Source organism: Leptosomus discolor, chromosome 9, assembly GCF_034619465.1.
Source record: "Leptosomus discolor isolate bLepDis1 chromosome 9, bLepDis1.hap2, whole genome shotgun sequence".
NCBI classification, from domain to species: Eukaryota; Metazoa; Chordata; class Aves; order Leptosomiformes; family Leptosomidae; genus Leptosomus; species Leptosomus discolor.
The window spans coordinates 185,601-198,664 of record NC_141399.1 but is presented as its reverse complement, the minus strand read 5'-3'; the positions used below and the strand labels follow the sequence as shown (position 1 = coordinate 198,664).

General features: G+C 43.9%; 1 protein-coding gene across 2 annotated transcripts in view; it reads right to left on the bottom strand.

The window, feature by feature from the left end:
- FGD5 (FYVE, RhoGEF and PH domain containing 5) overlaps positions 1 to 13,064 on the bottom strand; it is a 112,261-nt gene that overhangs the window by 51,688 nt on the left and 47,509 nt on the right. The window contains exons 4-6 of one of the 2 annotated variants that reach the window (XM_086470186.1): positions 10,605 to 10,607; positions 6,399 to 6,457; positions 6,258 to 6,288 (exon numbers count right to left, since the gene is read on the bottom strand). In XM_086470186.1, the coding sequence (XP_086326312.1) occupies positions 6,258 to 6,288; positions 6,399 to 6,457; positions 10,605 to 10,607 (93 nt within the window). The remainder of the gene's footprint in view (positions 1 to 6,257; positions 6,289 to 6,398; positions 6,458 to 10,604; positions 10,608 to 13,064) is intronic. The other variant, XM_086470185.1, reaches the window with a different exon arrangement.

Genomic DNA, 13,064 nt, shown 5'->3' with positions numbered 1-13,064 from the left:
AGCCAGCTAGCTCTTTCTTTAGCCAGCACGTTCCATTCACTAAAGCATTTAATTAGGAAAGTAATGACTTGCTTGGTCCAGCAGAACTTTGAATGTCATCCAATAAATTCACCGTAGTAGAAAAGGCTCAGCCAATCATTCACTGGAAGCGTAAATAACTAGAAAGATGGAATTCTGTTTTGTCTAACATGTCATAGTGGCTCCTAAATCAGATGTTTATATTTTGTTCTTGAGAATGTGCTGCCCACAGGAATTCTGAAAGTAGAGTTTAATCAGTGAGCCTGACTTCATGGTAGTCTGCATTTAGGTACCTTTAAGTTAGGGACTTGAGCCCTAAGATGATTTTGTTCTTTTTATTTCCTAAGATATATTTTGCAGTCAGAAGCCTTGGGTTGCCTAGTGCAGGGTTGGATCCCAAACTGCTCCAAAGGCTGGAGAACCAGCACATGTTATATCTATTCATATCATATTCATATCAGTATCTTCAAATGCTGAGGGAGCATAAAACCGTGTCTTGGTGTTTCTAAGAACTGTAGCCCATTGTTATGAGGAAAATGCAAGCCAGGAAACCGGATCAACTTTCTTTGAATAGGGAGGTGTTTGGGCTGGGTTTTTTCAGTGCAGAGCTGTCCTTTTAGGTATCTTAATTCAGTAAATGCCTCAGAGGGAAGTAATAATAACTTCAAAGGGTTTTATGTGCAAAAAAGGTGATTTTATGTTCAAAAGCCAAAGACAAAATGAATGTCAACATGGTACAACTATCAAGCAAATCCTTGATCCCATGCAGCCTGGGATCCTGAGGCAGTCTGAGTCACACTAAGTTTGATTTGTGTACATCTAGTAAAGTAATTTGAAACAGACTGGCTGAAGAGAAGCAAATAAACCAGACTCGTGGTCCTTGAAGGTGATGTGTGAAACATTAGGCTGAGAAAGCAACCTGCAGCATTTCTGTTCAGGAGCAAGCAGTAAGGAAAAGATGACAAGTGCAGCCTGCATCACTGGGGGAGAAAAATAGGAGAAAAGAATGACAAAGTTTGAGGATTAAATGATCCTGAAGGAAATGCGAAGACTAATCAACTTCAGAAAACTAAATCATCAGTACCAAGAGATCAGGGACTTGGACTGCAAGGCCCTGCCAGTCCCATCTGCTCAATCCAGAATGTGTTCTTAACTCCCTGCTCCAGAGAACTGCATTACCTTTGAGTAGGGCAAATAGTAGCTAACCCTTTAGATTATTATCACTGCTACCACACCAACCCATATGGAGTTTGTGAGCTAACACAATGTTTCCACTCTTTCAGTTCAATAGCAGAGTGGGTGTATGGAAATGTCATCGTTTTGGCAATCAACCAATTTATTGAAGTCTCTGCTGAAAGGCCAAACAGTTTCTGTTACGCTGAATGAATAGCAGCTCCAGCCAAGGCTGGAAATGCTCCTGCTGCAGGCTTAAGAAAAGCCTTTTTTTCCTTTCTGAAAGCAGCTAGGGTGTGCGGTTTAGTTCCTTGCCTTTCTTACCAACATGTGGGTTTATATAAGAAGATGAGACCTGAGACTTGAAGATGAGCATTTAGAAACTGTTTTCTTGAGAAAGTTGAACCAGAGAGAAGTGTTTGCCTGAGCTGAAATAGGCTGTCAAGGAAGCCTTTGGTCCTAACTGACCATGAATGGGGTGCTGTACTTTGAGGGCAGTTTGGTGACTGTGTTGTCACTGGTGGATGCTTGTGACATCTGCCAGTGGGACCTGTGTCAACAGCAAAGGCACAGCGAAGCACAATTTTTTACTCATGTGAGTATTCCTAAAGCTATTCACATACGCAAAAAGGAATAATTAGTTCGTTGTAACTTTTTGCACTACGACAGTTTAAAAAGCCTCAGGCAATAATACCTCTGTGATCTGAGGGACTGTGGTGGTTCGGTGTTTGGCGGGGTTTTGGCTGGGCTTTGGTAGTGGGGGAAGGGGCTACAGAGGTGGCTCCTGTAAGAGGCTTCCAGAAGCTTCTCCGGCTCCAATTTCAGACCCGCCTCCGGGCAAGGCCAGACCGATGGCACCTCTGCGAATAACTATTGAAGAGTGAAAGAAGGGGTTGGTTGCTGTCTCTTTGTTTTGCCTGTATTGGTGAGCGAAGGGGGATGGGAGAGAGACAGCCCTGCGGACACCCAGGTCAGTGAGGAAGGAGAGGGGGGCTGTGCCGGAGCAGCGACCAGGCCCGGAGCAGGCCGTGGCTCCGAGGAAGCCCGCGCTGGAGCCGCCCATCGGTGGGAGGGCGGCAGCCCCGGGAGGGACCCGTGCTGGGGCGGCTCTGGGGAGCTGCGGCCCCGCTGGAAGGACTCGCGTTGGGGCAGTTGGAGGGGGAATGGCTGCCGGGAGAGGGACCCCGTGGCGCGGCAGGGGAGAGCTGCGAGGACCTCTCTCCCTGAGGGGGAAGGAGCAGGGAGACAGCTTGGGACAGACTGGCTGTGACCCCCATTCCCTGCCTTTGGTGCTGGAGGGAGAAGAGGGAGCAGAGCTGAGCCCAGGGAGACCGGAGAGGTGGGGGGGGGAAGGTGTGTTGTTTTTAAGACCTTATTGTATCTCTCGTTATCCTTGATGGTGGTGGTTGTTTTGTATTAAATTTATGTTGTTATCTCCAAGTTGTCTGTCTTTTGCCCATGACAGTAATTGGTGAGTGAGCTCTCCCTGTCCTGTGTCTCGACCCTTGAGCCTTTTTTGTTGTGTTTTCTTCTCCCCATCCCTCAGGGGATGGGGTAGGGGTGAGCAAGCGGCTGCGCGGTGCTTTTGTTGTCAGCTGGGTGGACTCAAACCACATCAGGGACTTACATGTTGTAAAATTGGTAATGGTTTCTCTAGATTTCTGGAATAATACACTGGGCAACAGGTGAATATAAAGATCCAAGAGTAGTTGGGGTGGGAAAGCTAACAGTGCTGAAACTGTGGCTTTCTAGATTGAACACTATTGCAACAGGGAAACCTGCAAATTATTTCTGAATGACACTGCAGTAGGTAGCTATCAGCCCATAGCAGTAGAGATGGGATATGCTAGGGCTATAGGCACACGACAAAACACAAAAATGAACCCTCTGATCCTGTTCCCATGAAGATTTTTGACCTCTTCTAAATCAAGGAGTGCCTGAACTAGCAGTCAAGTGTGAAAACAGACTGGCTGTTCCTCTCTTCTCCCTCAGTCTCTAACCCAGGTGCCATTCATAGGTCTCATTACTTAGAAATCCAGCTCACAGAAACAGTTAAATCTTATTTGAGAAACTTGCTTGTTGACTCTGCTGAAAAAAAGCATCCAATAGCCCCTAAAGGAGTGTATGTATTTGGTGATGGGGCAAGAAGGATACTTTTCCACTGCAGAAGAAAATCATACATCCAGATTGTGCACCCAAAATCTCATCCTAAAATTGATACAGATCTTAAGAACTTTCTAGCTTGAGACAATGGGAACTGGGACTGGGAAAGTGAAGAGTGCATGGTTACGGTGATTCTGATATTTTGCAACCTGTAAGTGGCTTAACTTTGCAAACCAATGCATTCATTCAAGGGTTTACTTTAGGCCCATCTCTTATTTCAGTTTGAAATTTTAACTCCTCTTTTGGTGCTCTAACTTTCATAATTAAGGAAATAGTGAGCATATGCAAAACACTCATGAGATCTCTCTACTCCAATGGCATGGGCAGGCAGGGAAACAAAATGTCAGCAAAACAGGATTCAGTGGAATATTCCGTTACAGGACTGAAACATATGTAAAACCCAAACAAGTGCTCCCAATTAAAATTGATGACTGACAGAAATGGAAGAACTTGCCCATTCATTAGGAGTGCTATTACCGGTATCTTTTCCCTAATAAATTAACTAGCTGATCCAAACCTAATGATTAAGTATGATTAAAACAGAGACAATTTCCTTCATGCCTTAAAACCTTAATTCCAGGACTGGCAGGTCAAGATCCAGGTAATGTTACTTATTTTCTGTAATAAACATTTCTGCTTACAAAGTGTCTGAGTTCCCCAACAGGAGAGCAGGGAGTAGTTACATTTTTGAGTCAAGCCAGGAAAACTCTGTTTTCACTCCCTCCTATCTTTGAGCCAACTTGACCACTGCAGCAGATAAAATTAGCAATCAAGCAGAGTTTTTCCCTAACTTACCTATGAGCTGTAATTTTTATGAAGGTTCTTTTTATTAGGGATTACCAACAGTCTGGAGTCCATCCAGCTGGAGGGGAGTAGCATGCACTTGCATCTGTAAGTGTTTCTAAACTAAAAAAATTTAGCAAAGATATAAATCCCTGTCCCATGTTAAAGTTGTCAACTTGGAAAAAACAGCAAAAATTACATTTCCTGTTCCTTCCAAATGATATCTACAGGCAGAAAATAGGATTATTGTGCCAATGCATAAATTACTCATTTACACACATAGCTTCAGACCCAAATTCACCACACAGGGATTTACCAGAGGAGGGAGAAAAGGGCAAAGTAAGTCCTGAAGGGACTGGGAAAGTCCTGAAGCATCCCTTTCCTGGCCCAGCAACAGCATAGCAAGGCAGCCTGACAGTAGTAACATGATGCTATAGCAGCCATGAGGGTGTGCAGCCATCCATGTTATGGCTAAAGGCACTGAAGTGCATTGCAAGGTTTGGATCTATATATTGAAGATTTTTCAGGCCATGTTAGTGAACCATTTTTATCTCCTAGATATATGGAAAATGCTAGGATATAATGCAAAGGAGAGGCCTCTCCTAGACACCTCCGCTAAACACAGTGCACTGTAAACGCACTCTAGTTCAGTCCTGCATTTACATGCTGTCCATAATGTACCAAAGTACAAAAGTACTTGGAAATGGAAAATTAAATACATTAAGTATGTTTTAATTGGATGCCTCTAATGAAGATGCAGAGTGGCTAATACCCTCTCTGCATAGTAATTTCCTGTGTGTATATTTCTCTTCTGTTTTGTTTCAGAAGCTGGCAGAAGGTTTTCTCTTTGTTTTCTTGATGATACTTTCGATTTCAGTAAGGAGTTCTGTGGGTACTCTTAATGATCAGAAGCCCTGTAGTCCACAGGTGAAGAAACCACCCTGGCTTCCCCAGGGGACAATGCGTAACTACAACTGTGTCTCACTAGTGTCAAATAATGTGTTTGGCTGCACAGAAGTCAGAGGAAAGCCATGATAGATGAAGCAAATGGCTAGGCAGGTTATCACCAATTTATCAAAATACTGGTAGACACCAGCTAAGCATCTAAGTCCCTTGAACAGTTTGGTTCCCAGCTGACCAGCTTGGCAGTTTCTGGTTTGTTGAAAGGCAACTGTCTGCAAGGTGTTTGTCACATTTAAGGCTGTCTCCTGCCTCTGTTGCCCAAGCCTGAGAAGGCTCTTAAGCTTTGGCAGCTTGCTTGAGAGGCACAATGAGCAGGCAGCAATACAATGCTGACCTCATTACTTTTCTCTCCATCAGAGTTCCTGTCCACTGTTAGGGTTTGGGGTGTCCTCCAAGGACAACCTGGGGCTACTTTTTGCCTTCCTGGGGAATTTTTTTCCAAGCAACAGTGGGCATGCTTTGTGTGGTGGCTATGATTTCCTACTGCCTTGCAACTAACAGCCATGTAGAGAGCAAGGCTACCTAAGTTGTGTACTAGTCTCCAGGGAAGCAGTGGCAGCTCTGTTAACGGAACACAAAGTCTTCTGGGACAAAGCCACCAGTGGGTTTATACCATGCAAATGATCTCTGTCAGGCACTACAAGTGATTCTTTGCATGTGTTTCCTCATGAGTTTCTGACACCAGTCTGTACTTTGCCCATGGTGACTACCTGTGTCCCAGAGCGTATACCCAGGCCACACTGGATATTACTGATATTGCATTATCAGAAAAAAGAAGCTTTAAGGAAACACAGTGAATCCATTCAAACGAAATCCCTATGCTTCATAGTTCTGTTCCTGTCTGTCTCTCTCTGAAGAGACAGGGTTCACCCCTCTTTCTCACCATCTCCTTCTCTGCACTCAGCTTATTCTGCATCTTACAACAGTCTGAGCCCCAGCAAGCAATGTGGGCCAGCACTTTTCCCTGTGAATGACAAATGCTAGATTTGAGGATCTGCAGCAAGAGCAGATTAGTGGCAGACATATTCTTTTGCAGTGGTTCACAGTAAGCCATTCCTTCTCAAATTCACCTCAGTCCCTTCAATGCTTTTATGTCTTCTAAATTGCAGCTAAGTAAAAGGGCAATTAGGTTTCAGTGATTAAAATTATATACTTACCATACGTAACAGCTGGAGCATCTCCACATATCTGGGGGAAGAGACAAACTTTTATTAATTGCCATCAAACCAATGCTGAAGCGTGGATTGCATAGCTTCAGTTTTAGGAGAACAACAGATAGGTTGTAAAAATGAACTCACACTTTTTCTGAAGACATCAGCTCCTGGGCAATGAGGTAAGCTCTGGACGGGCCTTCTTTCTGTCAACAGTAAAAAACTGAGACAATTAAGAGATGTCTGATTCCAAGAAGTAAAGCAGTGTTAGAGAGCACTTTGAACTGACATATTCCTTCAGTAAAAATGGTGACCAGGCTTTTATTCTTTGTTTTACAGTGTCTGACATCCTGGACCCCTTTCCATGACAGGGTGTTTCCGCAATTCAAATACTAATAATATAGTACAATGTAATAGCTGCTAACGTGGATGTCATGTTTGAAAAATCTGTTCTCATTGAAGGAGAAAAATTTTCTGTTGACTTTTACAGGTCCAAAATTTGTCAGAGGAGCAGAAGTGCTTAGCTTTGAATAGGCTAGCTTCATGGCCGTGGAGGCTCATAGCTTGTGATTAGTACTCTTAATTACATGGAAAAGGGAGTTCTCTATCAAAATGGTCATATTCCAAACTGTTCTGACTGCTGTGAGACCTATGGAAGCAAAGAGGGCAAAGGGCTTTATTGCATACAAAATGTCTAAGCTAAATGGCCATAAATATCTCCAGAAAGCAAACAGTTCAGTACTCCAGGAGACAACATTGTTTGAAATCTCAGTGGCATCTACCTTAACTGGAAGACACAGAAAACTGAAAGAAGCAAAGTGTATGGCTCTGAGGTGCAAGTGGCTAATTAGGGTATTTTGCTTGTATTTCATGACACATCCTTATGGTAAGAAATGCCCAAAGCATGGAAATGTTTACTGAAAGGAATCTACTGGGAAAAGTTTGACTTATTTAGCAGTGGTGAAGTAGGGAACTAAAGCAGTAGTCTAGTAGTAGTAAAGAAAAGCAGCCCTCAGTGACCTAAAGTGGACTTGGGAGAGATGAGTTCAGCAGCAAGACTTCATGGAGTTTGCCAGACCAAGTATGCTGGAAACCCATTGCTTACAGATCCTGCTTCTGAAAGCCTATTCAGGAGAGACTGGGACTTGCTGAGATATGATGCAGTCCCTTGGTATATGTAACAGTCAGGTAGGAAGTTTGTGGCTATATTTCCTCTGCAAATTCTGCATGAGGGGGCTGCTACGGGTCAGGGAACATGAAGCTTTATTGGGACCCCTCATAAAAAGTATTGATAGGACCCCAGACCGAAATTCAGTTTCCCACAAATTCTGACTTCCTAAATCACACTTTTTAAATCCGATACACAAACAGGATTTACACAGCAGATCTGAGCTGTAAAAAATGTCTAAGCCAGTTCAAGCTAAATGTATTATAGACATTTTACTCTCTGTCCCTCCTCCTTATTAGCATTCCCTTGGGATGTAGGTGTTCTGGCACACAACAGAAATATCTGAGTTGCTCAAAGTCCCATTCCATCATCACAGTGAACCATCTGCCACCTTTTCTATCTATAGAGGGATCAACTTCAGGATTTCAGGATTTTCTTTCCCTCTCAAAGTTCCTGGTTCATTGTGTCTGCAGTAAACTGCAAACAGTGTAGGAAAGAATGAAACATTCCCTAAAGTGCTGTAAGCTGAAATTCAGTCACGTGGATACTTGGAGTGTAAAAAACCCAGTAGAAAGGTCAGCTGAAACATAATCAAAGCAGTTTCACTGCCTGACATCCGTAAATTAAGAGAGGAGTATGTGATGGAACAGAAGTTAGATTTTTAAGATTGTTCCAGTTTTAATAACTTTAGGTATTCATTACAAAAGCAAGGAATTCAAGCACCAACAAGTGAATTCACCACTGCCTGTTTCAGAGGAACCAAGGGCCAGTCAAAGGATGTTGCAAATAGATGTCAGTATTGACTGCACATGTCAGCACAGGAAAGGCTTCTGTTTCTGTGAGGAGACTAAAGATCCCTTGCTGCTCTGTGTGTTTTCACCATGGGGGTGGTGGACCCCAGGGAGGATTACAATCCAATCAATAGCGAATACGAGTGAAACCTTGAACACTGATGATGATGGGTTAAGTGTATAGAAAATGAAGTGGCACAGTGACTTTTTTTCATCTTTAGTTTATTTCTGTGTACTTCTACTGGGAGCCAACCGAAGATTGCAAGACCCAGATGAAATATAGAGACTGAACTATTCATCGGTCTCAGATGTCTAATCCATCTCTCCTTTAGCACCAGGAGTCTGAGGGTATGTTCCTCAGGGTGCTTGTTCCTTTTAGCTGATGGGTGCCAAGAATCACTTACTTTTGGAGAACTACACTACAGTTTAATAGAGTACACTAGAAAGATCTTCCTTTTCTACTTAGTTTCGCTTTCCTGCTGGGAGCAGATATTTGATTGCCCTTTCCCCCGGCTTCACTTTGTGAACACCTCTTGAAAGTCTTGATGTGCCTCTCCTGATTGTCCCAGCTGCTGTAGGAACACACTGGAGGCATTGAGTTTTCTATTCTTTTTTCTCTACACAGGCATAGCAGATCAAATGAAAGGGGATGTGTTTCTTCCTGGGTCACCTGGCCCAATGCTGGCTGCCCCACACATCCTGGCTCCGCAGTGCCAAGAAGCAGAGTACATTTCCCCAGCAGGCCAGGCCCACTTTCCTTTTGCATACACACTTTGTCACACTCTGTAATTCCTCTTATGATTAATATGTCTTCACCAAGACACAAACCACAGGGATTCCCCTGTCACATGGCCTGTCTAGGGCAACTTTGGGACAGTGTCTCTAGGCGTTGCCTGTCTTGTGTTGTTTAATTGCTGTTTGTTTAACCAGGAAATGAACTCTGAGATTGACAACAGTGGAGACAGGCTTCTGGGAATAGGGGATAGAAGGGGTGCAGGTCCCTCAGGCATCAAGTTTCTGAAACAAAGTCCAAGTGATCATTACAACACCACCAAGCTGCCACCTTTTTAGTAATCTTTGCAGTCAGTCCTGTGCCCAGCCCTGTGGTATATGGTTCCTTCCGAGTTGCCACTTCAGAAGCTGTACTCACTGCATGCATGCCTCTGCTTAGCAGAAGGAGGGCATGCAGCAATGTGGGGACCCTTGGCTTTCTGCTTCACTGAGTCTTTTTGTCTCATAGCCTTATCACCCCATCCTCCCCAAAACCAAACGCTTAAAAAATTGCTTGCAATAGAATCACAGAATCGTAGAAACATTTAGGTTGGAAAAGACCTTTAAGATCATTGAGCCCAACTGTTAACCTAGCACTGCCAAGCCCACCTCTAAACCATGTCACTAAGCACCACATCTACTTGTCTTTTAAATGCCTCCAGGGATAGTGACTCCACCACTTCCCTGGGCAGCCTGTTCCAGTGCTTGACAACTCTTTCAGTGAAGAAATTTTTCCTAATCTCCAATCTAAACCTCCCCCGGTGCAACTTGAGGCCATTTCCTCTCTCCTATCACTAGTTACGTGGGGGAAGAGACTGACCCCACCTCACTACAACCTCCTTTCAGGTAGTTATAGAAGGCGATAAGGTCTCCCCTGAGCCTTCTTTTCTCCAGGTGATGTACAATATAAAATTGCAATATGTAACTGAAATATCTTCCCATTCTCTCCACTCTGAAAAACGTGCTGGTGCCAGGGCAGTGGCAAACACAAAAACACTTTAACCAGGTTAGACGCTTGTACAGTTGCTACAGTAGCTCAGCTGATCAGCATAACTTGTGAAGCAAAGATGATACTGTGCATTTGTCTCTGCACTGGCTAACAAATGAAGCCCTACAGCCCTCCTCCAAATGGATACAAAGTTTACTGATGACAAACTAAGACCTAGAGATGACTTGTGACTTGCTCAGAGTTTCTCCTTCTCTGACAGCTGATGTTTCCCAATGTATAATGAAGCATACCACCACCAGAAAGCTTTTGTTTAGAACAATAAAGACCTAAAAGCCTGCAGTTCTTTACAGAGCACACCTATGAGCACAGCTGAAGTTAAATACTAGTCTTATGTAGTTCAAACTGAGAAACTTTAGATTTTATGTCCCTTTTGTGCCTTCTGATAGAACAAACTTTGGACTGAGAAAGGGCAAGTAGTGAACAGTGGAGAATGGTGGCTAATGGCCCATGCTGAGTGTGCTAATGTGGCACTTAACTGTTGCAGGATTCCCTTCTCTGTGTGGTAGTGATCCCATTAATGTAAGGGATGACATCTCCACACATTTATATGCTCTGGCTTTGTTCTGGGCAATGCCAAGGCATCTGATGTGGGCCACGCTTTGATTAGATGGTACTTGCTGACAGTGCCAGCTCTCAGTTGTGCTAATCCAGCTGTTTGCAGGACCTTGATCAGAACCAGATTGGTCTCTGATCCAGCTTAAAAACCTGTGGTGCTGGGGGCGAATCCGCCTCCATGGGGCTGGAACGGGGTTGTACGGCCTAAGAGCAGCACAAGTAGATAACAGAACAGTTCGCTAAAACTGAAGCATTAGTTCTGTGCAAGCCACTCGTCTGGAGTACTTGGGGTGTAACCCTTTGCATTTCAAAAGCAGGGCAACTAGTCAAGACAGAAGCAGCAGCTCCAACCTTGCATATGCTACTGGCTTGCCATGCTGACATGGACAAACTGCATCTCTTCATGCATTTTTCTATGTGTGTGGCTTATTTCACAGGCTCCTCAGGGTAGGTGCATTGTAGCTGGATGGTACCCAGCTCAAAAGGGCTACTGTCACAGTCACAGGCTGGCAGCAGTTTGCAAGCTTCAGCCTCCGAGCTGAGTGACTTCATAATGCCACTTTTGTAATTATTATGAGCTATGTAGCAGTTCGCAGTGATGTCACAATGGTGTCAACAGTAAAATGAGGCATTACAAGAACAAGTGACTTTTTCAGACTGGCTCTGTGAAGAGTGAGAGAAGGAAAAGCAGTCCACACCTTCTGTCCCCCAGGCCCCTTCCTTGAAGAGATGGATTGCAGCTCTCCTGGGGAATCTGTGGAATTATATAAATCAAGAGCTGTCCCTTGAAAGGCGTCTGAATTATGTGCTTCCTCAGGGCACATAAATCTGTCATTCCCAACTCCAGCATGTGTGTCAGGTTTTTTTCGTGTGTGTGTGCATATGTGTATGTTTTAATACGTGAGGGTTAAAGGTTTGCAAAACAGAATGATTAATGGAGTCTGGAAACCAAGCCCACCCAGTGGAAGGAGCAGCAAAGGCAGTTTTATGTACTGCTGCTGTGAGACAGCAGCTGCCCTGCCTGTTGCGAGGGCTTTGTGGGTAAGCTTAGTGTTCCCTGTTAGCGTTGGGTGCAGGTCCCCTCCATCTGCCCATACTGGGTTGCTGCCCCCATTTTCATCCACAGCCTTTTATTTTGATACCTGGGAGAAGGGTGGAGCATCTTAACCTCCAGTGCTGCCTTCTCACGATTTTGCTCTGGTGACATGCTGTTCACCTCACTACAGAATTTCACGTTTTGCCAGTGGGGTAAGATCACATGTCTTTTATGCTGGCTGTATACAGTTCCTTGTAACATATTGCTGGTTTTAGACTAAACTTGACAGTATTTGCATACAGATTGGTTTACTTTTAGATTTCCCATAGTTAACTGGCAGACAGATCTGTGTTCTGAGTGAAAGAAATGTCTTTATGTTCCAGCTATGGCTCTATTACTTGGCCTAGTATTTGTATTAATTTGTTTCCCGAGTGCTTTATAGACTATAATTCTTACAGGTATTCACCCAGATCAATCACAATCTTTTCTTATTATTCTTCTGAGATTCCCTTCAGTTCTTCAGGTCAAACTCCGTCCTGTGTTTACAGACTGGTTTAAGACAGGGTTTTTAAATTGTTCCTTTGTCTAGTGTTTGCTAGATGTCATTCCTAACTATAACAGATTTCTTAAAATAGCTGATGTTGGTGCAATATTCCTAGCACCCTGTTTACCCAGCCGCTGCGTTCTCCTTCCAAAGGCACCCTGTAAAGGAAAACTCAACCTCTTATCACTGTGGTGCAAATCATGCAATTGATTGCAGTCTAAATGCCTTCCATTGACTATTTGGGTTATTTTTAAGCCTGTTACTTTATTTGTTCAACATATCTTTAGCATGTGTGTGACACAGTCTGGATCGAGGAGCGTGATGGAAATAGCTCTTGAAGCCCAGTCCAAGGCAACACATTTTATAGTATTGTTATAGGACCACTTGCATGGCTTTCTGCAAGATGCTGGAAAAATGAATTCTTAAATCGGCATATGGGTTCCTGCCCCTTACCCATCTCCTCAGAACCCAAAACCTGTGCATCATCTCTGTGTATTTCTTCAGAAAATTTTTACACCACCATGGGGCCTCTGCTGCATCTCCCTGCTGTGGTTTGTCCCACAGGTGTTTGCCCTTCCCCAAGCCTAACCTAATTCCCCAAGTAGAGCTGTTAATGTAGTGGTAGGAAGGCAGATGCATTCCTGATACTATCATCTCAGTGAATCCCTTGAAAGACTTGATGTTCCCACAATGAACCTGCAGGCTAGCACCTAGCTTTCTGTCTTGCCTGCAAGTTTGATCTCTAATCTGCATCAGGTGTTTTTTTGTCTTTTCTGGATCCAGCACAAAAATCATGCCTTCCTGCTGGGTCCTCATCTTCAGCCAGACAGAGGGTTAGGTGTGGTAAAAGAATTGTCTTGGGGCTCCCTTCAGTTTTGTAACAGTTGGAGGCTGTAGGAAGTTAGTGACAAGAAGGAGCAACTGGCCAGAAGATCCAGT